The sequence below is a fragment of the Corylus avellana genome, chromosome 10 (assembly GCF_965113065.1).
Source record: "Corylus avellana chromosome 10, dhCorAvel1.hap1.2, whole genome shotgun sequence".
Taxonomy (NCBI): Eukaryota; Viridiplantae; Streptophyta; class Magnoliopsida; order Fagales; family Betulaceae; genus Corylus; species Corylus avellana.
In genome coordinates, this window is record NC_142499.1 from 18,467,632 (window position 1) to 18,491,502 (window position 23,871).

At 36.3% G+C, this 23,871-nt stretch overlaps 2 protein-coding genes across 2 annotated transcripts; both read left to right on the forward strand.

The window, feature by feature from the left end:
* The first annotated feature begins 1,885 nt into the window (after window positions 1–1,885).
* On the forward strand, window positions 1,886–7,075 carry LOC148583447 (mRNA export factor GLE1-like). The gene is made up of 10 exons (XM_088511227.1): window positions 1,886–2,095; window positions 2,176–2,230; window positions 3,054–3,137; window positions 3,366–3,436; window positions 4,325–4,406; window positions 4,985–5,059; window positions 5,781–5,864; window positions 6,082–6,213; window positions 6,389–6,511; window positions 6,600–7,075. The coding sequence occupies exons 3-10, from the start codon at window positions 3,057–3,059 to the stop codon at window positions 6,816–6,818; spliced, it is 867 nt and encodes a 288-aa protein (XP_088367353.1). The 5' UTR covers window positions 1,886–2,095; window positions 2,176–2,230; window positions 3,054–3,056; the 3' UTR covers window positions 6,819–7,075.
* Window positions 7,076–15,147: 8,072 nt separating this feature from the next.
* Window positions 15,148–16,899, forward strand: LOC148583448 (organelle RRM domain-containing protein 2, mitochondrial-like). The gene is made up of 4 exons (XM_088511423.1): window positions 15,148–15,165; window positions 15,322–15,415; window positions 16,454–16,560; window positions 16,807–16,899. The coding sequence occupies exons 1-4, from the start codon at window positions 15,148–15,150 to the stop codon at window positions 16,897–16,899; spliced, it is 312 nt and encodes a 103-aa protein (XP_088367549.1).
* Window positions 16,900–23,871: the final 6,972 nt, after the last annotated feature.

Below are 23,871 nucleotides of genomic sequence, written 5' to 3' on the forward strand. Positions count from 1 at the left end.
TTTACTAAATTTTGCAGACAACTTTTAAGGTTTACCTTCAATTCTAGTGCATGGATTTTTTTTTTTTCTAAAAGCATTAATAACATTTTCGTAACCAAGATGCGACATAGATTTGATGAAGGGACATTCCTCCAAAATCAGGCCACATTGGCACCCGTCTGCCAATACTCTTATTTAGGCACACCGTAATTCATCAATGTATACATTTTTATTTTGGGGAAAATCCATTTTCCTCCCCTGAAGTTTCAGTGGTTTTTCAATTTGAACCCCAAAGTTTAAAAATTGGCAATGTATCCCCCCCTAATGTTTCAAAAATTTTCAATTTAAACCTTCCGTTACTAATTTCCGTTAAATTGGACGGAAATTTGTTTTAAAAAGGCTGAGGGTAATTAGGTAATTTCATAGATTTCCATCCAATTTGACGGAAATTAGTAACAGAATGTTTAAATTGAAAATTTTTGAAACACTAGGGGGGTACATTGCCAATTTTTAAACTTTGGGATTCAAATTAAAAAAACCCCTGAAACTTTAGGGGGGTAAAGTGGATTTTTCCCTTTTATTTTTTTATTGGATAACCACTCTTGACTCAGCAGAGAATAACACTTATTTTGAAAAAGCCCCCCGTTGGCCTAGTGGTTGAGGCTTGTGGTCTTATAGGGAATATCACCTCATTGATCCCAAGTTCGAGACTTGCTAGGTGCAAACTCCCTCTTGGAGGGTGTAAAAGCCAGCGATTTACCCGAATCCGTGTAGGAAAACTTCCGAGGGTGCGGTGCACGGGTCCGAGGTTTACTCTGCAGGGGTGGGTTTCCCGTCATAAAAAAATAAAATAAAATAAAACTCATTTTGAGGAATTGAAAAAAATCAGAACATGCACATGGCATTGACCAGCATGTACTCCCTCACACTAGTCATGTCACTGTCCAACACAGGCATGACTTCTTTGTTGCTCCAAGAACAAGAACAATTCATTGCTAAACAATCTTGCAAATGCAGACTCAGTTATGTTGTCACCAACTTTGGCTTCTCTAAAATAATGGAATCAGACATGAGTGTATGAAATAATCAATGGACAGTCAAGTCTCACTAATTAGGAGCTACGATATTTGAGGTCTATGTGCATAGGTCAGTGATATAAGACAAAAACCCTACTTTTCATGAATTTCGTTACGTTTGGTTACTTTTTAAAATGTGTTTTTGTCATAGTAAATCCATTAGGAATCGTTCATTAGGAATCATGAGTTTTTATTAATAATAATTAGGAATTCTTATATCTTAAAGATTAGTAGTCCTTATTAAATTTTTATCAAGATTTCTGGTATTCTTAGGATTTGGATTTGTAGCCAATATAAAGGCATGCTTTGGTGTTTTTGGAATCATTGTTGTTCATTAAATAAAATTTATTTTGAGAGATTCTCTTTTTTACTTGTGGATTCCATAGATTTTCCTGGAGGACTTTAGAACGTTTGGAGTTATCGTGCAACAATTGGTTTTTAAAAGATCAAAATAAACAGTAAAAATGGACAAATTACTCAATAGAGAAATACCAGTTCAATAGTGTTATTTTATCTGATTCTCCCTTAGAAATACCAGTTGCCGTTCGAAACATCTGCAAAAATGTCGAAGCTTTTTGGTGGGTATTTTTATTTATTTATTTATTTTTATTTTTATTTTTCTTGAGAAAGAGATGAAAAATAAGAAGAAGCGCGGGATCTGATTTTCCCCTTTCCAACATTTTTTTTAGCCTCAGGAATATGTCATCCACTAAAAAAGTAGGTGTTTTATTCTGAGCCATTAGATGCATTCAATGGCTCAGATTTGTAAAAAAATCCACGGCTAGCCGGGAATCTTGATGAGGAACCGACCTAAAAAAAGTTAAAAAACCCCTAACCCTAAGCCTAAATTTAATTGTTCCGGAGACTATCACCTGCCGCCCTTCTCTCTCTCAGACGCTCTCGACGTCTCGCTCTCTCACCTTCAGACCGACGATTCTCTGTTCTCGGCGTCTCGCTCCTCGCGGCCTCGCTTCTGTGGCTCTGACTCTCCGTGCTCTCCTCGCCTCTCACGGACTGTCTCGTCTCGCCTCTCAGTGAAGGTATGTTTGGTTTTGTTTAGATTCAGAGGCTCTCACGGTTTTCTCGCCTCACGGTTTCTTTTGTTTTGTTTGGTTTTCAGCCCATCTTGTTGAGATTCAGAGTCTGCCCTCGACGCTCTCAACCAGTGTGTAACGGTAATGCGTGTTTTTCAGTCTGGGTTTTTTGATTTAGATCGGAATGTGATTTGAAGGTTGATTTTTGTTGATGGGTAAGCCGTATTTAGGGTTTATGGGTAGCGTTCTTTTTGCCCATGTGATCACTTTTGGTTTTGTAGGTTCACTTGGTTGAATGAATTTGATATCTTGATCTGTGTTTGTTTGCTTTCATTTGGGTGTGCGATTATGTGTCATTTACAAGTCTTGAAGTAACTTATTTTGAATTATTTTGTGTGTAATATGTGTAGTCTTTACCCTTTTTGTCTCTGTTTTTTCTTGTTTTTTTCGTTTTGATTTCTCCTCCTCTGGTAGTGGCACATAGATCCCGTTTTTTTTAGTTGTTTTTGGATTTCTAATATGAGTCTGATTGTTCTAAATCTGAATCTCAGATTTTTTGTGGGTTAAATCTAGGTTTTCTAATCTTTAGGGAAATATATGGGCCTTGTGTTGTCATTTTTAGGGATTCTTTTTTAAACAAACATCTTGTTTGCTGAACCGCATCAAATCTCTGCAAAAGCACATCTGAAGCATACAAAAGCAAAGTGCAGTAACTCCGTCTCTTGATCATTTGATAAACCTCTGTTTCAAACAAACCCCACCAAAAAAATTGTCAAAAATGCATACAAAACCCACCAAGAAAATCATCAAGCACACAAATAAACACTATGAAAAACTAATTCATTTTTTTTTGGGTGAGAGCAATTCATGGAGTGAAGAAATATTCTGCAACAATAGTCATTTGTCTTGCCATTTTTTTTTATATGCATTAACTTTTTTTGTGTGCGCGCGTGTTTTTTTGTAGAAAATGGTTGTCGACGCTTCACAGGGGAGACTACAAAATGAGATAGACAAAAGAAACAACGCTTTAAGGTTGACTTACAATAAGGTATTGCTAGGCTCTACAGATATTAAGTTTTGAGATTTTGAATATTTATTTTCCTTAAGTTTATTGACGCCTGGATAATGTTGTTTGTAGATTAGATTTCTAATTGTTAGCAAGTTATTTTATTGAATTCAAAGTATACGATATATAGGACCTCCTACAATTTTTCCTTTGGGGTATGTTGACCTGCTTCCTTTATATAGTGAGTGACATGTTCTCTTTTTTTGTTAGGATTTCAGCAGCGTTGAAAGACATATTTCTAGGTTGATCAGACAAATAAGTGGGACCAAAGAGACTGTCAGGTGAGTTGGATTAGAGTTTCATTGAATCCAGCCAAAGTTTTCGTAATCAATAGGCTTTGGTTTTCTTATATTATCTACATTCCTGTACCTAATTTTTATTTTTATTTTTGGCATTCATTCAATTCTTAAGTTACACGCACCCAATGGTTTTCGAACCCACTATTTCACCCTCCACCCCATTTTTATTGCGGGAGTACGTATTTTTTGAGCTAGAGCTCATTGACTAGTACGCCCTAAATTATATTATCACGATAAGTATGCAAATGACATCAATTTTTTCCCTTCATACTAGCCAATCACAACTTTTCTTGGGACTTGCCCTAACAGTGATATGAAAGACTTAGTTTTTGCCTGCCTTCGAGTGGATTTTTACCCTCGACTTTGGTGGACCAGATTGGCTGGTTGGAACGGTAAATTAAGTGCCAACCCCTTGGCCATTTTGGTTTTTTTTTTGACTGCATCATTCAAGACACTAAACTAATAAAGTGATTGTAACTGATCAGACTGGTTGATTTATCTTCTGTTATTCATTTGTGAAGAATGTACTTACTGCTTCAACCTCTTAAGATAGATGACGGATTTCTTATTTTTGAGATGATTTGATCTAGTGGCATGATTTAGGTTGGAGTCTGTATGAACTTACTACTGAGGCATTTTATGGCTTTTGGCATGATAGCTGATTGTCTTCTAAGGCTCTAGTTAGCCAATCCATCAGCTTTAGCTTGCATAGCTGTAGAGAAGATGAGTTTCTTTCTAAGGCTAAGCAAGTCTCACTGTTAAAGAACTCAAATTTTGGTTTCATTCATGATCTTCATTTTGGTTAAAATTCTTTGCAATAATGGAATTAATACTTCTGTATCTTTGTTTTTATCAATTTACAACTTGCAGTGAAAAGTCGCATGATATTTTGAAGATTTTCAATGATCCTCTTTGCCCTCAATCCATTAGCATTGCAGCGTTTGCAAATAAGGTAATTTCAACTATTTGGCCAAAGACGTGCATTTTTTTTTCTTCCTTGATTTATTTTTTGTTTGTATCATCGAAGTCATGAGAATGGGAAGGATAGAGGGAAAACTTTGAAACGTACATGTTAAATATGTTTAATGTTGGAAAATATGGGATTTTATTTGGTATATGGAAATAGAGTTGAAGGACGACATTTAGAATTTGATCTAAATACTCTGTAAGCGTACGTGCAAATCAAAACAACGGAGAAGGTAGAACTTAGAAATTAGGTTTAACCATCGTATTGTAAAAGTTCTCTACCATGAACTCGCCATGGGGTTTAGAAAGAGAAAAAAAATCTTAACATGACTTTTATTACCATGTAGGGCCTTAACAGTTTGAGATTGTCTGACAATGAAATTTAAATAGTCATTTCCTCTTATTTTAGGAAATTAATTGGATCTAGTCTTGAGAGGCTCTTCAGCTCATATTTTTTGTCATCATATTTGATTAGTCTTAGACTTTCTACTATTATGATCTGGTTTGAAATTTTGCGATCACAGGATACTTATATAAAACCCTCGTTATCCAATTTTGATACAGGTTGTCTCCCGCTGTGAAAGCCTTGAAAACGATGCATTTGCATGCGGCCATGTCATTGTTCTTGTTACTTCACAGGTACATCATGTTGAATTCATTGGTATTGTTGGATGTTGGTTAAAGAGATCTGGTTAATGGCTGTTGGATGCTCTTTTTAACTTTCTTTTACACATTAGGATGATATTCAAAGGTTGGAAAACTAATGGATCCATTTCAAAACTTCAAAATATTGCTACATTACGGACTATTTTGACTTGTTTTGTGCTTATGAGAGAAAACATGCGTACGCTCTGTAAGCTGAGGGTGATGTCAGCTTGATGCAGATAGTAGCGGTATACTTGTTATGGTGAGGGTTTGATGTGGGCACCTTTTAGCGATATCTTAATGAAACAAAGCCTAGAGGGGTTTCATGGAAGGCATTATTGTGAAATTGGAAGAAGTCCTCACATCAGGATTTAGATGTTTGTTCTTGTATTCCTATTCTTCTGGAAATACACATGCCAGACACATACATTGATATGACTAGTAAAGTGCACAAGTTCTCACATCAAACATTTTAATCATAGTAATCCTAATCACGAAGAAAGCTAATGCCATTTCTTCATTTCATATGTACGTGCATGCATGTTTGTAGGAAGAAATTGTGTGCTCCTTTCCTTGGAATCAGTGTTTAAGCAATCATAAAGTCTTGCTATGCTAAAGCAACTCATCCATTTAGCAATATTGATTTCTAAATTTACTGAAGATATAGAGTTTTCTCTGTACAATTGCACTGATATTTGCTCATCTTTCGATTCAGGTTCCACTTGCAATGGATCTCCTTCTAGCTGAGCTCCACAGAGCTTGCATTTACACTGTTCCAAAGCACATAATGTACTCAAAGGTGACGTTTATTAACTCAAAGAAGCTGTTTATTAATGTTTGGTATCATCGTGCCATGGTGATTTTTATAATTATTCTTTCAAGTTTTTGACGAATCCAATAAAATAGTAAAGTGGAAAGTTTTAAATTGCTTGGCCTTCTCTCTTGTTACTGCTGCTCTTGTTTTGGATTTGGCTGTGACTATGGAATTTTTTAAATTAATTTTTTTACTACTTCAGTCGGCATTTGAATCCAAAGAGGCTTATTACAAGGCTATTGGATACCAAAAAAGCGACGGAAAGATTGAGAGCACCGAGGACTATTTGAGACGGTTGGAGTCCTACATGAAACTGTATGGGGCTTTGATTCAGGTTTGTATCTAGGACCTTATGCTTTAGACTTTTTATGTGTTGAAGTGCTTTATTTTTAGTTATAGGCAATTCACAAAAAGCAAGCTTTGTTGGTATGGTACTACTATCACATCTATCTTTAGTCTCTTTATTCATGAAAACAAAAGCAGCTTACCAAGAATGACTGTTTTGGCAGACGGAAGTAGAGGGCGTCCAGAACGTACATGGTTTGAAAGAAGGTTGGGCATGGATTGCAAGGTTCTTGAACACTCTTCCTGCTAATCAATATACGGGTGTTGCCCTGTATGCATTCCTGAAAGTAAGTTGAGTCGGTATAGAAACATAATGCATTTTCACAACATAATATTTGAAAACCTTTGAGGTTAAAAGTTTGCATGTTTCCACAGATGGCAGGCTTTGCTCTCTTCAGAAAATACAAATCTCAATTCGTGAAAATGCTTAGCATCATCTCTAACAACTTTCTGGAAGCACTTAAAGCACGTGAAGAGCCCGGGTTAAGGGCAACCGTCGTCGGGATCCAATCCTACATAGAAGACAAAAGGTTCCTCGAGGAGCCAGAGGGAAGGGGTCTGCAAGGTTCTTTGCTATCAAGTGTTTTGGTGTGAGAGCAAGCCGGGAATAGAGGATGGAAACGATGGGATTTGATTTGATTTTCAAGAACTACATGTTGTATATGTGTCAGCCATTTTTTTTTATTTGATTTGAGTTTTAATAAGAGAATGTGTCGTTTGAAGTTGCAAATTATTTTGTATGTGGACCAATGTGCTTGTGAAATTTGTTAAGAAAGGTTGTGTAGATGAGTCAAATTGTTTTGATAAATGACTCCAGTATAAATTCAATTGAAATTGTCAGGTTCAACTCACCTACCCTGCTTATAGTTGCTGAAAAAACATTGTATGTACCAATGTTTATCAAAACAGAAACAATACAAAACAACAGGCATTGTGCCACTTGAAATTTATTCAATTATGCGACTTGAAAGCCATTGTGCGACTTGAAATTGATTCAGTTCTCGTTTTATGAACCAATGTCCCAAACAAAGAAGACTTACTGGAAAATTATCTGTCACTGTCCTAGTTCCCTAGCAGGAGTTCACTAATAATAAGATCAAAATGTTTATTGAATGCTTCAACAGGCACATGGGAGAATTCCTCTGAATTAATTAGTGTCGAAATAATACAATTTACTAAATTTTGCAGACAACTTTTAAGGTTTACCTTCAATTCTAGTGCATGGATTTTTTTTTTTCTAAAAGCATTAATAACATTTTCGTAACCAAGATGCGACATAGATTTGATGAAGGGACATTCCTCCAAAATCAGGCCACATTGGCACCCGTCTGCCAATACTCTTATTTAGGCACACCTGAAGTTTCAGTGGTTTTTCAATTTGAACCCCAAAGTTTAAAAATTGGCAATGTATCCCCCCTAATGTTTCAAAAATTTTCAATTTAAACCTTCCGTTACTAATTTCCGTTAAATTGGACGGAAATTTGTTTTAAAAAGCCTGAGGGTAATTAGGTAATTTCATAGATTTCCATCCAATTTGACGGAAATTAGTAACAGAATGTTTAAATTGAAAATTTTTGAAACATTAGGGGGGTACATTGCCAATTTTTAAACTTTGGGATTCAAATTAAAAAACCCCTGAAACTTTAGGGGGGTAAAGTGGATTTTTCCCTTTTATTTTTTTATTGGATAACCACTCCTCACTCAGCAGAGAATAACACTTATTTTGAAAAAGCCCCCCGTTGGCCTAGTGGTTGAGGCTTGTGGTCTTAGGGAATATCACCTCATTGATCCCAAGTTCGAGACTTGCTAGGTGCAAACTCCCTCTTGGAGGGTGTAAAAGCCAGCGATTTACCCGAATCCGTGTAGGAATACTTCCGAGGGTGCGGTGCACGGGTCCGAGGTTTACTCTGCAGGGGTGGGTTTCCCGTCATAAAAAAATAAAATAAAATAAAACTCATTTTGAGGAATTGAAAAAAACCAGAACATGCACATGGCATTGACCAGCATGTACTCCCTCACACTAGTCATGTCACTGTCCAACACAGGCATGACTTCTTTGTTGCTCCAAGAACAAGAACAATTCATTGCTAAACAATCTTGAAAATGCAGACTCAGTTATGTTGTCACCAACTTTGGCTTCTCTAAAATAATGGAATCAGACATGAGTGTATGAAATAATCAATGGACAGTCAAGTCTCACTAATTAGGAGCTACGATATTTGAGGTCTATGTGCATAGGTCAGTGATATAAGACAAAAACCCTACTTTTCATGAATTTCGTTACGTTTGGTTACTTTTTAAAATGTGCTTTTGTCATAGTAAATCCATTAGGAATCGTTCATTAGGAATCATGAGTTTTTATTAATAATAATTAGGAATTCTTATATCTTAAAGATTAGTAGTCCTTATTAAATTTTTATCAAGATTTCTGGTATTCTTAGGATTTGGATTTGTAGCCAATATAAAGGCATGCTTTGGTGTTTTTGGAATCATTGTTGTTCATTAAATAAAATTTATTTTGAGAGATTCTCTTTTTTACTTGTGGATTCCATAGATTTTCCTGGAGGACTTTAGAACGTTTGGAGTTATCGTGCAACAATTGGTTTTTACTTGTAGATTCCATAGATAACACAATTTCTTTCCCACTGCAACAATTGGTATCAAAGAGAGAAGTGTGGCAAATTATGGAGCCAGTAAAAGATTTTCCATCGATGGTACTTGTTGGAACAAAGTTTCAAGAATGGAGGTTGATGACCTAAAGCAGTAGATGGCAGAGATTCGCTTTATGCTCACTAGACTCATCGATAACCGAGGTCTCACTACCAATAGGGTACGCGCTGGTGATGTAGCTCACAGCCTACCTTTTGATAGATCTATTTATCATCAACCCACCAATAGGTTTTGTGCCTGAGAAATTGCTCGCGGTCAGCCTATTGACAAGCATATTCAATATCAAGCCGTTTCATGCAATGTGAAGCAAGAAAATTAGGTTCTATCTCAACCACAGATCACATGCGACAATGGATCTGATGATGAGGAACAAAGGGAGCATAGTTGAAGTGAAGGAAGTTTGTATAGAGAAAATGGGGAATGAGAAAGAAACAAAGAAGATCAGGAAGAAATCATAGTCAAATAAGTTAAAGACATTAGAATTCTTAATTTAATTTCTATTAGGATTTGAAGCCCATAGAAAGGGATGCTTTGGTGTATGTTTTCATTGAATAAAATTTCCTTTAAGAGTTTCTCTATTTTCTTGGTGGATTCCAGCCTTTTTTTTTAAAAAAAAATTCTTTTGTGGATTTCATAACCTTTGGAGTTATTGCTCGTAATTCTGTTTATCCCCCACCTTCCAGATAGACATGAAACAATCTTTATGTTTTGTCATTGAAATTGCTGACCATCAACTCCATGTATCAAAGATTCAATGCTCAAAGTACACACACACACACAAAAAAAAAAAAAAACAAAAAGAGTCTGAATTCATGAGAAGACAACATTTTCTAGACAAACCATTCATTGCTAAAGAATTCAAAGAACCCAAAAATTGAACCCAACACAGCAAATTAAATAAGCAGTAATCGAACCCCAAACACCCAGAACACCAAAATGGATAAAGGACAAAAAACAGCATTAATGCACCCGAGGAGGGGTGGCTTTGCGGGTGTTTGATTGAGCAAGACAACAAATAAACAAATAAACAAATAAAAATAAAACAAGAATGTTTGAACTTAGGAACGTGTCAACATTGAATTTGCTTTTAGAGTACTTTACAACCAATTTGAAAGCCTAAAATAATTAGAAAAGAAAAAAAAAAAAAAAGAAGAATGGACGCCTAGAAAGATCTCTCATCAATCCATAATAAAGTTGCTAAATTATGTGTTTGTACATCCCCTTTTTCTGTTGTAGTTCAGAATCAAATTCAAAACATAAAAAAATAAATAAATAAAAGAAAAAATCAAATTCAAGAAGCAATGATATTTTGGGTTCATCAAAATATGAGTTTGCCTTCTTTTTCTTTGGCACGACTCTTCGTTTTCGCTTTGTATTCTTTTGGGTTGTGTGTTTGAATCATTTTCTTACCAACGAAAAGAATATACCACTGAAGCTTATAAAACTTGAGGACTATTGATGTTGTTATAATTTTTGTATAAATTTACGTGACCGTTCTTTTGAGTGCCACATGGGGCTATATGAATAAAAAATTAAACATTAAGAGTTGACGAGTAAATTTAATTATTTAGTGACTGACTTATTAACTGTCACGTAAACTACGGTATCTATTTGTAGAGAACTTATATATGGTAGAGGAAAAAGCATGGGGAACAACTTTTTTACTACAACACCTTTACAAAAATACCACGTGCATTGCTACATTAGTGTCAAAAATTTGATGAAAAATACTATGGAATGATTTGCTCACGTTAGGGTGGAAATCCGGAAGGAGTTGCACATTTTCTCTTTGCAATCTCTATAGAAATCCAGAAGACCCACCTTGTCGCTGAAACAATAGACTGCAACTTGGGCATAGGTCATCTTGGTCACTTTCTTTCTCCAAGTCATTCTGGGCTCCAGTTGAGATCTTCCCCACCAAAACCTGATTGAAGGAAACAAAGAGTTCCACATTTAATTGACTCTATCAGAAGTCTATCTATCATGGCCAAACATAACATAGTTTACTAGGCTCAAGAAGCAAGCCAATAAGCAGACCGGCATGAGCCCCCATTAAACTGCTTCCCTCTTTAGTGATGAAAACCCCAGAATTTTGGCTCAAGATTTGAAGCACTTCAAATGCTCTTAGATGGTAAATCGTTCCCCAAAATTGTATTATACCATGTGGACTTAAAACACTTTAACACCTATAAGAAATGTTGTGACAATCATGAAATTTCTGACCTCCAGGTTTGAGTACCATTTACAAGCTATCCACAAAATGGATAATATATACACATCAATTAAGGAAAAGAAATGCTGTTTCCTTCCCTCCCTTCTGCAAGGAACAATTTGCTTGAAAAAACATGTAATATCTTCAAATGAGAAAGTGAGGGATCAGGTATTTACATTGTCTAATGTTCAGATGTAAAACTCAAGGCCCGAGTCTTCGGTATTATGATCCATCATCATCTGACTGGTAAACTAATTGTAAAAGAATATCCATTTAAGACCAAATAATTATTTGCATCTACAGACTATTCAAACATCAACACGTTGTTGAGAGAAAGAGGGAAGAGGGGAAGAGAGAACAGCTCTGCGGTTAATGGTTAGGGAATAGTCATGATAACAACTTTGTGCTAGTGGTTTCATCCACTTTCTACACACAAATATGAACTTGTATGCTCTGTTTATTGTTAAGATGTCACTGGGAAAGAGGAGGTTAGAATATTACATAATTTCAGCATTTGAAGTTCACATTCCTTAGAGCTTCTAAGCAATGAAAACGATCATCATCTATCAATGTATAAAAGCCATAGGAAATGAATCACAATAACAAAACTTATTTAGTGAGAAAGAATGGAGTACATTATGTGCAGCCTATCACATGATCAATGAATTATGAACATCACAGTCCAAACCTGCACCTCATGGCTCATTTTATTGTCCATTGAAGCATTGAAGCAAAACCCACCTTGAACATCTCAATTAAGAGAAAATTCTTTTCCTTTTTGTTAAATGTATATAAGCACTTTCATAATAGATCAATATTTCCACTTCTAAACAAGTCCATATTAACACATCCAGCAAAATGTGGAGAGAAGGGAAAGAGGAACAGTAAAATTACCTGTTCAGCAGCTCGACCACCAAGGGTCATGCAAGTCATATCAAAGAGCTGCTCTTTGGTCATTAATAGATTTTCATTGGGAACATACTGAGCAAACCCCAGTGCTGCAGTACCACGAGGAACAATAGTGACTTTAAGCAAGGGTTCCGCATGTTCCAAGAACCAACCAGCAACAGCATGACCTGACTCATGGTAAGCAACAGTACGCCGCTCTAGTTTGTTTATTACCTGTGGAAAGAAACAAGTAATGGTTTACATGTCTTGATACATGAACTTAGGAATGGCTCTATTGTTAGAGGTTTAGATCCGTCTTCAAATTAATGACGATGCCATCACCACTCAAAAGTCAATCAACAAATTAACTGATACCGTAAGCAGTTAACAGAATTATTCTATATTCAAAAATTTATGCAAACTGTCTTTTAGTGCTCGACTGTTGCTATCCAAAAATTCCAACACTGGGAGAGACAAACTCATAGAGAGACAAATGTACGCTCTCATTTACATATAAGTAAACATCAACCAACCAACTTATTGGCGGGTGGAAAACACTAGCGTTCAAGACTATAGGCCAGTGTTGGTTCAGTAAAAACTTTCCTTTTTTCAGCCTAAATAGCAAAAGTCAATAGAAATGACGTCTTTCCATCGTTGGCAACTAATTTCCAAATCTGACAAAATATATAAACCAATCATGAATAAAAGGTTTTCTTTTTGAACTTTTAAAATCTAACTCTTTCTACAGTATAGAGTTTGTAAAAAATGTACAAGAAACCACCATCATTTATAGGTCATAGTTTGGCCAGTGGACGCCATTTAATTGATCGTAACATATATGATTGTCACAAAATCATATGCATAAATTTAAAGAAGATAAGTGGAACAAAGAGATAGAGGCTATGTTTGTCAGTGTATTTAGGTAAGTGTTCTTTTGTTTGAAAAAATGTTTTGATGTGGAAAATAACTTCTGTAAGGACTTGGCATAGATCATGTCCTTTGTGCCCTCCAATAAAGAGGAGACACATCAGCCTATCACACCAATGACCATAACAAAAAAACACAAGATTATACACCCTTTTTCTCCATTCAATCGGCAAGAACCCCCGGAGAAGTTTTCTCCGTTCAACCGGCAAGAATCCCCATCATTGCCCAGCCCACCAAGCCACTGCTCAGCTACTGAACACCGCCTAACACCGACTATTCCTCCGCCGTTGCTCCACCAACGGTAATTTCATAAATTTTTTTTGTCTTCCTCCATCTTCCACGACCAAAAACCCCTTTTCCCCATTGATGAAAAACTGAAATTTTCATCTCACAACAACGCCAAAACCCAATACCCAAATCATCAAAATCCATGGCTTATTCAGACATTGTGTGGGAGAACGCTATCTAACTATGAAGAAATCCTCTCTAGATTAGTCTCTCTGTTGGTTTATTCATCTCATCCAAGAAAGCGTTGTTTGCTAGGTTAAGCAAACCTCAACTAAACATGTATTCCTCTCCAGATTGTTCTATTCATGGACTAGATCATCGAAGAGATTCAAACTGAGGCAACAGATCCAAAGTGTAAGAAACAATCTGGAGGCAAGATCAAATTCCCCTTGCGTTGCCGATTGAATGGGGAAAGGGGGTTCTTGCCAATTGAAATGGAGAAAAATGGGTTTTGATCATGTGTTTTCGTACTATTGTCATTTGGTGTGATAGGCTGATGTGTTCGCTCTCTAGAAAAAGAGGGCACAAAGGACTTGGTTTGTGCCAGGTCCTTATAGAAGTTATTATCTTTGATGTGACAAAGTGAGTAGTATTTTTAAAGTTTTTTTTTTTGGTGGGGTCCACATTTAAGAATTTTTTTTTGTAGGCTACACCTACTTATTTTGTGAAAACACAAACAAATGATTTTTCTAATAATTTTTTTTTTATTATTATTATTATTATTATTTTTAAAAAGAAAGCGAGTGGCCATGTGGACAATAGAGGGAGGGGTGTCTGCGTAGCCACCCCAACCAGGACAGTGGTGGCCACACAATCACCACAATCTAGTTGAGGTGGCTGTGCAACCATCCCTACCTAGCCTATTATGGTGGTTGTACAGCCACCCTTAACCTATTGTGGTAGCCACGCGCCACCTATGACCAGGAAAGAGATGGTCATGCGACCACCCCTCTACTCCGCTAAGGATGGCCACAAGGGCACTCTTTTTTCTTTTGTAGTTTTGTAATTTTTTAAAATAATAAGTTGGTGCTTATTAATGTTTTCACTTTTTAAACTCAAAAGTTAAGCAATTGCTTTGTCAAAATATTCCTACAAGAAAATATGAAAAATTTTCTCCTAAGTGTTTTGTGTTTTGAATGTTTGTTAAGGTTTTTGGAAATTTAAAAAAAAATAAATAAATAAAAAAAATTAAATTAAATTAAATTAAAAAAAAAAAGAGGTGTCTTTTTGTCTCTGAAAAACACTTTGAGAATATGTTACCAAACATGGCCCTAGTCTTCTTTCATTTAAAATCAAAATCTCTATAGACTTCAAATTCCCAGAAAGGAGTTTTTATTGGTAAATTATTTTTTTTTTGATAGGTGAGTTTTTATTGGTAAATTATAATTATGATTCCAGGTTCTAAGGCTTTTATGAGTCAAAGATTAGGGGCTTAATAAAGCAACATGTTCTTCAAAGCAATTAGCTTTACCGAGTAACAAAAGGAGAAATATTTTCTTACATATAAACTAATAATGAAATTGAATTAGTTTGAAATATAGCTCTAGAGATTAGTGAAAAATTCAAACCCAGAACCAACTGTTCTTTCATACAGAGTACATCAATCACACCAAGTTTATGCAAACAACAATAGTACGGAGTTCTAAATAAAGAAGTGCATGACTGAGATAAAGTGTACCTTGTTCTTCTTCTCCAAACCACCTATAAGCAAAGAAATAGTTTAGAATAAATATCATACGTATATTGTGGCAAAATAAATGAATAAATATATATAGTCCCAGAAAGATTCTCCTTGAACTATGCTCCATCAAAAAGATAAGCAGGCTCCAGTGCTTAGTCGGTTACCTTATTGATGGATCAAGAATAGGTTCCCTGGCGTCTATATTCTTTTAAGTTAAATTCATAGACATTTCTCATTATTCCTTCCCCTTGAGGCAAATGGATTGTTGGAAAGAGGTTGTCTTTTTCTATTACAATTGTTGATAAGGGGATCGACCAAGGTATACTGTTGGGAGTGCCACCAACTGTGGTTAGTGTCTTGGCAGCTACTTGTATTAGCAGGAAATTTCCTTGTGCTGTTGGAGTAATATATGCATGATTATGGCCTGATAGAATCATTCAACATTTGTGCTTATAGGTCTTAACAGGAGAACCACATCAGAGAAACTTCAGGAAGCTTTCTCTCAATTTGGCGAAGTTGTTCATGGTAAAGTCATTTTTTTACTGGTTTTGCCTTTTTATTTTTCTTTAATTCTTAAAATGTTAATGGGACCCTGTGATGTTCAATTTGTCAAGATTTGCGTTTTGTCTGTGTGAAACTGAATCCCAAATAAATACGCCTAAGAAAAAATCAATGTTGCTAATCATGAATATTAAAATTGTCATTTGCTTTAGAGGTTGATTATTATTTTGCACTTCTTGTTTTTACATCAGTATAGTCGGTGTATGGCATATCAAAGTGTTTGAGGATTGAATTTGTCAGGGAGGATTGATAATTGGCACACACCAGGAAATTGGATTTCATTGACATTACTTTTTGTCATGTTATCCTTGGATGGGTGGAGAGTATTTCACCTTTCTTTTTGCATTCATTATTTTGGCATATGCTACCATTGGAACAGTTACTTTCTGCGTCTCAAATATTTTCAAATATGTAGCATATAAATTTTCAAGTATGTAATTGCATGAAGGCATTAAAAGGAAATGGGAAAGGACAAGTGGGCCTGGATATGCAGGGGCTAGAGCAGTAAACCCAAAATATTTGAGATAGGTTAGATTGGGTTCAGTTGATTGCCACTCAGCTCATATAATATTGAATTTATGATTGTTGTTGAAAATTTTCACCTAAGAAGGATAACTGTCAGTTTTATAATCTTATGCCAATGATTTCTAGTTCAAATGACACTTCCTTCCCCTCTTAAGAATGGTGTGGAGGGTGTGGTTGCAGGTTCAAGTTCTAGCTGGTGCATGTGTAATTTACCAATTAAAAGAATACTGTTAAGTTCACTATCTTATGTTTTAACTATGTTGTGTGCATCACATAGTGGGTATAGGCTATATAATGAAATATACAAATTTTTGGGATGATTCCTAAATTTGGAATAGATAAATGGTGGTAAGGATTTAGTATTGAAATATCATCTTGCATTGGGTTAGATAATGGCCTTTTTGTGTTCACTAATCTTTGCCCTAGGTAGAGATTATTCGGTTATGCTATTGATAGCTTTTTTTGCCTATGTTTCAGCCAGGGTGGTGACAGACCGTGCTACTGGATACTCAAAAGGCTATGGATTTGTGAACTATGCCACCTTAGAAGATTCAGAGAACGGAGTTAAAGGGATGGATGGAGAGGTCTGTCTACCTTGAATTTCCTGTCAATTTGTGTACTGGATAAAAAGCTAAGAAGATGTTACTAGTGTGTGAGCCATTATGGTTTGAATGATGGAAACCATGTAGTTTTGTGTATTGACTATTGTTCTTTGATTTTGTCAATGGTAGAGGACTGAACTTTTTGTTTTATTGATGCCTCCGCTCAATTTCTTCTAGGCTGTTATGAAATAGCCTACTTAATGTTTATTGTTGTGTGTGGTGTTACAGACTCTTGAAGGATGGGTAATTTTTGCTGAATACGCGAGACCAAGAATTCCTCCAGGACAGTCGGCATTTCCAGAAACTTACCCACCTTACTAGCTGATGATCAATTAAACCAATTGATTGGATTGTGAGGTGTACTAGCTTTACTGTTTGAGGAGCTCAGGTCAGGTCGCCATCGTTTCTTCTTCTTGTCGTCCATTTGATGTGAGAGAGAGGGAGGCTGAGAAATGTGGATCAGTTGAAGAGTGGAAAGGCGGGAAATGAGAGGGAGAGCCTTTTGGGGGTGATCTCTCTTCTCTTTAGGGGTAGTGAGCCTGTGAGGGGCCGTCTTTATACGACGCTATATTTCTTGGTTATATTATTCAACATGTGTACCTCAGGTGGTTTGGCCACCCAAACTTAGGGCTAGGGGTTGTAGCGAACCACTCCAATGGCGGCCCCCAACCCACTAGGGGTGGCCATGGTGGCTGGCAGTGGCTTAGCCCTTCCTATTTCATTTTTTTTTAATTTTTAAATAATCTTTTTTATTGATTAATAATTATAATAGGTAAATTTGGTTTGTTAAGTGAGTGTTAAACTAAGAGTATTTTCATAAAAATTTGGCTAAATATGACTTTTACGTCCAAAGATATGGTCAACACTTATGGAAAGACGTAATTACAACAAAATAATATGGATGCTTTTTCAATGCTTTTAGGTTGATTGGTAATTCCTGATGCGTTGAATCTAGATTTTTTTTCTTTTTTCTGAAGCTCAATCAAGTACAGTTGTTGCCTCTTGGTTGGTTTATTTCTCATTAAGATAAGAAGTAAAGCTTCAATTAAGTACAGTAGCTACTTCTTGGTTGATTTCTTTATCATCAATGAGAAATAAAGCTTGAAGCTTTCATTGTGTAACATGAATTTGTTGCTTGTCTGACGACAAGAGTAGTTACAGAAATTGGCATGTTGAATAGATGTTGTGGCCGAAATTGTGCCCAATTCTACCCTATTCCATTTCTGTCATCATTATTAGTGTTGCATTTACTGCAGTTCTCTACCGGTAGATGAGTATGATTGTCTCCTTTGTAACTTTGAACAAGATGAGTGGTTCCCTACAGCGTATGAATTTTGGAATATGTTGGTTATTGGCTGAGAGCCACCATTGAAGGTGAAAGGGGTTGTGGGTTATACCAATCCAAGATTGCCAATTGTATTTGTACATAGTAGTTCAAGTGGAGTTATTCTTAAGAGTTATTCTCCATATGTAATTCGCATCAAGAGTCTTAGTGTAAAGTCTATTTACTTGTAAACTTCTATATATACATCAATGCAAACCGGTGATTATACATTCCAAATCATAGAATTACTTGTTCTTGTAGTTACTAGTGTAGTTTTACTGGCCTTTCTTTATGATGAGCCTAAATTTTTGATTCATTACTTCTTCTTCTTTTTTTCTTTTTTCAAACAAATTGGTCAATAAATGTAACTCGTGGATGTAAAATTGCTAACTCGTGGATGTAATGAATGTAATCCATGGACGTAAATTATAATAAATGAATATACATTTTAATTTCATCTTCATCTCTTGGCAATAGAAATAAATATAATCTACAAATTGTCATATTGACTAAAAGGTTTTATACAATAATAACATAATTTTCAAAAGGGAAAACTTCACTGAAGACTCCTTAACTCTCACTCGATTTGATAAACTTCCCATAAATTTCAAAATCTCTCAATTTAGTCCCATGAATTTTCAATTGCTCTCAATTTGGACTCCTCTGTCAGATCTTAAACATTACATCACGTTTATACTCATGACTTTTTTATAAAATTCAAACTTCCAAAACGTTTTTTTATTTAAAAACAAAAAAAAAAAAACAAAAATCAAAGATATTTTGGTCTTTTTTTTTTGTATTTTTAACAGTTAAAATTGATGGAGGGGTCTAAATTGAGAGCAATTAAAAGTTTAGGGGACTAAATTGAGATATTTTGAAGTTTATGGGGGTATTTTAAAACGGGTGAAAGTTCGGGGGTCTTTAGTGAAGTTTACTCTTTCAAATTTAAATTGATTCTATTAATCACAAAAGTATCCTCTAAACAACGCCAACCCACAATCAATTCCACCATTTAAACTCGCACCAAGATAGCGATCCTTTGAAATGTTTCATAATGACGATCAAAAATCAATGTCCTAAACATGTTTCCAAAATCAAAGTTAATTTCCAAATCAATAAGAACGTGTTAAAACGTTTATTTTCATTTGTAAGTTTGGTACTTACCAAGGAGATTCCTGAGATTCATATTTCTGTTTGCACTATCAGCAAAAGGTGTTGGTGTAATATTGAATCCATCGGTTACCTAAAAAACAAAATAACACTTAACTTGTGAGCTTAATATGAGATGTATTATTTTATTCAAGTATGAACAAATGTACAATAAAATTATTCTATTCTGTCATTAACAAACAAAAAATCAATAAAAGACATTACTTTATATATATATATATATATATGCACTTGACTGGCTCTTAGGTTTAGGTTTAGTTTAGTTTTTTTTTAATCGGCTCTTACACTTAGGTTTAGATTAAAGTGTGCTCTTTAAAAAAAAACAAAACAAAACCAAAATAAACAATCTAAACACAGACAATAAATAACAAATAGCAGTGAAACAACCTCAAACCCATATACAACAAACCTACTAAAAGATCAAAATAAACAGTAAAAATGGACAAATTACTCAAAAGTGAAACACCATTTCAATAGTATTATTTTCTCAGATTCTCTCTTAGAAATACCAGTTGCCATCTGAAACATCTGCAAAATTTCGAAGCTTTTTGGTGGTGTTTTTGTCAATTATACTGAATACCTCTCAATGTGAGAGTTTCTCATATTATATAGGAATTGTCTAGTTAATTACAGCCTGTATCTCAGCGATTACAGCAATCTAGGAGAATAAATAAAGGCAACTAAAATCTATCTATTAATTACAAGATACTATAGTTATAATACAAAAACATGCCATAACTAGATAAACTAATTATGACTAAATATATATGATATAGCTGCCGTATCTGACTAACATCCCCCCTCAAATTGATGTTGGTCGATCAAAAAGCATCAATTTGCCTACAAGGAACTGATAACGCTGTTGTGTCATGGCCTTCGTGAATATGTCAGCTATTTGGAGATTAGTGGAAACATGAGGAAGAGATATAACACGAATGTCCAAGGCTTCCCGAATAGAATGATAGTCTACCTCAATATGTTTTGCACGTTCATGGTAAACAAGATTAGCAGCTATTTGAATAGCACTAGTATTATCAGCATGAAGAGGAGTAGAATCAGATTGAGAAAAACCAAGCTCAGCCAGAAGCCCACGAAGCCAGACAATCTCAGAACAAGCAGCAGACATTGCCCGGCATTCGGATTCAGTAGATGACTTAGAAACACAAGCTTGTTTCTTACTCTTCCAAGAAATCAAAGAATCACCAAGAAACATACACCAACCCGTGACAGATCGCCGAGTATCAGGACAACCAGCCCAATCTGTATCACTATAAGCAACAAGGCGAAGAGGAGAGCCAGTTGGAAAGAACAACCCACGGCTAGGTGACCCTCAAAGATATCGAATGATACAACGAACATCAACTAAATGAAGATGGCGTGGAGTTTGCATAAACTGGCTAACCTACTGGACAGCGAAAGAAATATCAGGTCGAGTAATAGTCAAATAGTTCAAGCTGCCTACCAATTGTCAGAACACAGTAAGATCAGAAAGAAGATCACCCTCCGCACTTCGATATTTCACATTAACCTCCATAAGAGTATCCACTGAAGAAGAATCCTGAAGACCAACCAGGCTAATCAAGTCCTGGATATATTTGTGTTGATTCAAGAATATACCCGAAGAATCGATATGCACCTCCAACCCCAAAAAATACGTAAGAGGACCAAGATCTTTCATATGAAAAGAAGCCTAAAGATTCTGCTTGAGATGGTCAATCAAACTTGAGTCAGTGCCAGTAATGACTATATCATCCACATACACAAGTAAAAGAATAAGACCAGTCTGAGACTTGCAAAGGAACAAAGAGGAGTCATATTGGCTTTGGACAAAGGAGAAGCGAAGCAAAGTAAACCTGAATTTTTCAAACCATGCTCGGGGAGCCTGTTCTAAACCATTGAGAGACCGCTTTAACTTACACACAACAACAGGTGGAGAAGAAAACAAACTCGGAGGAGGAGTCATGTAAATATCCTCTTTGAGATCACCATGAAGAAAAGCATTTTTAACGTCCATCTGGTGAAGTGGCCAACCTTGGGAGGCTGCAATAGAAATAACCGTATGCATTGTGGTCATCTTTGCCATCGGAGCAAATGTCTCATCATAGTCCACCCCATATTCTTGCCTGTTCCCAAGAGCAACTAATCGTGCCTTATATCGATCCAGAGTTCCATCAGAGCGAAGCTTAATTGAGTAAACTCATTTACAACCGATGGCTTTAACATTAGAGGGGCAAGGAACCACATCCCATGTATGATTGTCCTGGAGAGCCCGAAGTTCCTCATCCATCGCTTTCCGCCAACATTCAGATTCAACAACCTCGGAAAAGCATGTAGGGATGACAATAGAAGACAAAGTAGTATTAAAAGAAGTGTGGGAAAAACCATACCGATCAGGAGGACGTGATACTCGGGCAGATCGTCGAGGACCATTCTCAGGAACTGTCGCAAATGGCAGGTCAATTTGAGGAGAAGTTGCTAGAATAGTTTCAGATGAAGGGTCAGTCTCGGGAAGGGGCAAAGTCGGTAGACGTCGAGTATACACAATTCCAGGTTTGAACCGTTCAGGTAGAGGAGGCAATTCATCAAAACAAGGTAGAAAATACTAATCTCAAGCAATGACTCAACATGTGTAGAAAAGAAACATTGATTCTCAAAGAAAACAACATTACAAGATATACGAATTTTGTTAGAACAAGGATCATAACAACATAACATTTGTGAGAAATACTATAACCCATAAAGGCACATTTAACAGACTGAGCAGAAAGTTTGTGACGTTCATGAGGAGGTAAATGAACAAAGCAAACACATTCAAAAGTATGCAAATCAAGATAGCTAGGATGCTGATGATGCAACCGATAATAAGGAAAATCAAAATACCTAAAATAAGCCTCAAACATTAATTTTTTTTCAAAAACTAGTTACCTGACCGGGTAAAACCGGAACCGGCCGGGAACCGAGACCCCGGTTAACCGGGGTCCCGATTTCGGTTCCGATTTCCCAAAACTGAGAACCGGGGTACCCCGGTTTCGGTTCCAATTTTGGCCAAAAACTGAGAAACCGGACCGAGTTAACACCCCTATCTGAGAGACAATTCCTTTGTGGTGTAAGAAATCATGAAACTCGCGAGACATGTATTCTCCACCAGAATCAAACCTCAAAATCTTAATACCTGTAGAAAATTGGTTCTCAATATACGTTACGAAGGTCTGAAAAACAGACAGGACCTCAGATTTGGCCCGAAGAAAATAGACCCAAGTATACCGACTGAAATCATCTATGAATGTAACAAAATATTTATATCAAGCATGAGAAATTACAGGAGAAATGCCCCATACATCACTATGCACAATATCAAAGCATTTTGCAACACGACTACCATGAGAAGAAAACGAAAGAGTTTTACTCTTACCAAGTTTGCATACAGAACAGTCAAATGACAAATTTTTAGAAACACATTCTTTATTGCCTAACAAACTAGAATTTAACATATGAGACTGAATAACAGAGTTTGGATGACCCAAACGTTTGTGCTATACTTCGTTCAGAGTGTTAACTGTCATACAACCCAAAGATAAACAATTAGGAATTGAAAAGTGCAGTGGAAATAGTCTGCCAACTTTAAGCCCCTTTGCAAGTATCTTCTCCGACACCTGATCCTGCACAAGACAACCATCACGAGAGAAATGGACATCACAGTTTTTTTCAACTACCTAGCCAACTGAAATAAGATTACTAGAAAGTTCAAGAAATACATAAATATCTCTGAATGAAGGATTGATATCTCCTACTTCAGTAATAGCTAAATGACTCCTATTAGCTACTTGAATATGGGATGAACCACGATGTGGACGAACATTGCAAAGAGTATCGGACGATCTAGTCATATGATTGGATGCAGCAGAATCAATAAGCCAAACTTAGAAGAAATAGTACAATTACCTTGGAGCCCTAAGGTTGAAAAGGCTGACATAATCATCTGCTGGACCATTTCAGGAGTAAGAACAGCTGATCCGGCCGCAAAAGAAGAAGCTGAGGACATCACTGGAGCAGAAGATGTGTTCATTGCAGCCTGATAGGCAATAGCTTGACGATTCTGAGGTCGAATAGGACATTCTTTGATAAAGTGCCCTTGCTTCTTACAATAGTTGCAAGATTTCTTTGCACAATTGGCAGTAATATGACCATACTCCTTGCAGCTGAAACACTGGACCTTGCGCATATCCTTACCCTTCCTTTTCGCATGGGTTGCATAGGCTACTGGATTCGGGTCGAAATCTTGCTGGAACGTAGCCTGTGTGAGAAGACGCTGCTCCTTGCGAAATAACTCTCCAAAACAAACATCCAAAGATGGAGAAGGATCCCGATTCATTAAATTTGAGCGAATAATTTCAAATTCATAGCGCAATTTCATCAGGAATTGATCTCTCTTGCTTTGCTCATGAACCGCCTGAACAACAGAGAGAGATGCTGCAGGTACCTTCGCATAAACCATATCAGAAAATTTTCTCCACAAATTTTGAAAACCAGAAAAATACTTCGGAATGTAGAGATTGCCTTGAGTGTAACTAGCAATCTCATATTCCAACTGAAAACGGCTTGCGGTATTGTCCTGGTGATAAACCTTCAGCAAATACTCCCACATGGTCTTCGCAGTCTTATAGGGCCTCAGATTGAGCACAATAAGAGGATCAACAGACCCTAAGATCCAGGACATCACCCATGCATCCTTGACCTTCCATTTAGCCAACTCCTTAGTCTCCATCAGAGCTGGATCACTACTGTCAATATGGCCCCAC

Excerpts from the sequence above, each read along its gene's own strand:
- LOC148583447 (XM_088511227.1), top strand. The coding sequence starts at position 3,057 with ATGGTTGTCGACGCTTCACAGGGGAGACTACAAAATGAGATAGACAAA. Across the intron at positions 5,060-5,780 it reads TTGTTCTTGTTACTTCACAG|GTTCCACTTGCAATGGATCT; the intron begins GTACATCATGTT and ends CTTTCGATTCAG. Across the intron at positions 5,865-6,081 it reads AGCACATAATGTACTCAAAG|TCGGCATTTGAATCCAAAGA; the intron begins GTGACGTTTATT and ends TTACTACTTCAG.
- LOC148583448 (XM_088511423.1), top strand. Across the intron at positions 15,416-16,453 it reads ATTTGGCGAAGTTGTTCATG|CCAGGGTGGTGACAGACCGT; the intron begins GTAAAGTCATTT and ends CCTATGTTTCAG. Across the intron at positions 16,561-16,806 it reads TTAAAGGGATGGATGGAGAG|ACTCTTGAAGGATGGGTAAT; the intron begins GTCTGTCTACCT and ends GTGGTGTTACAG.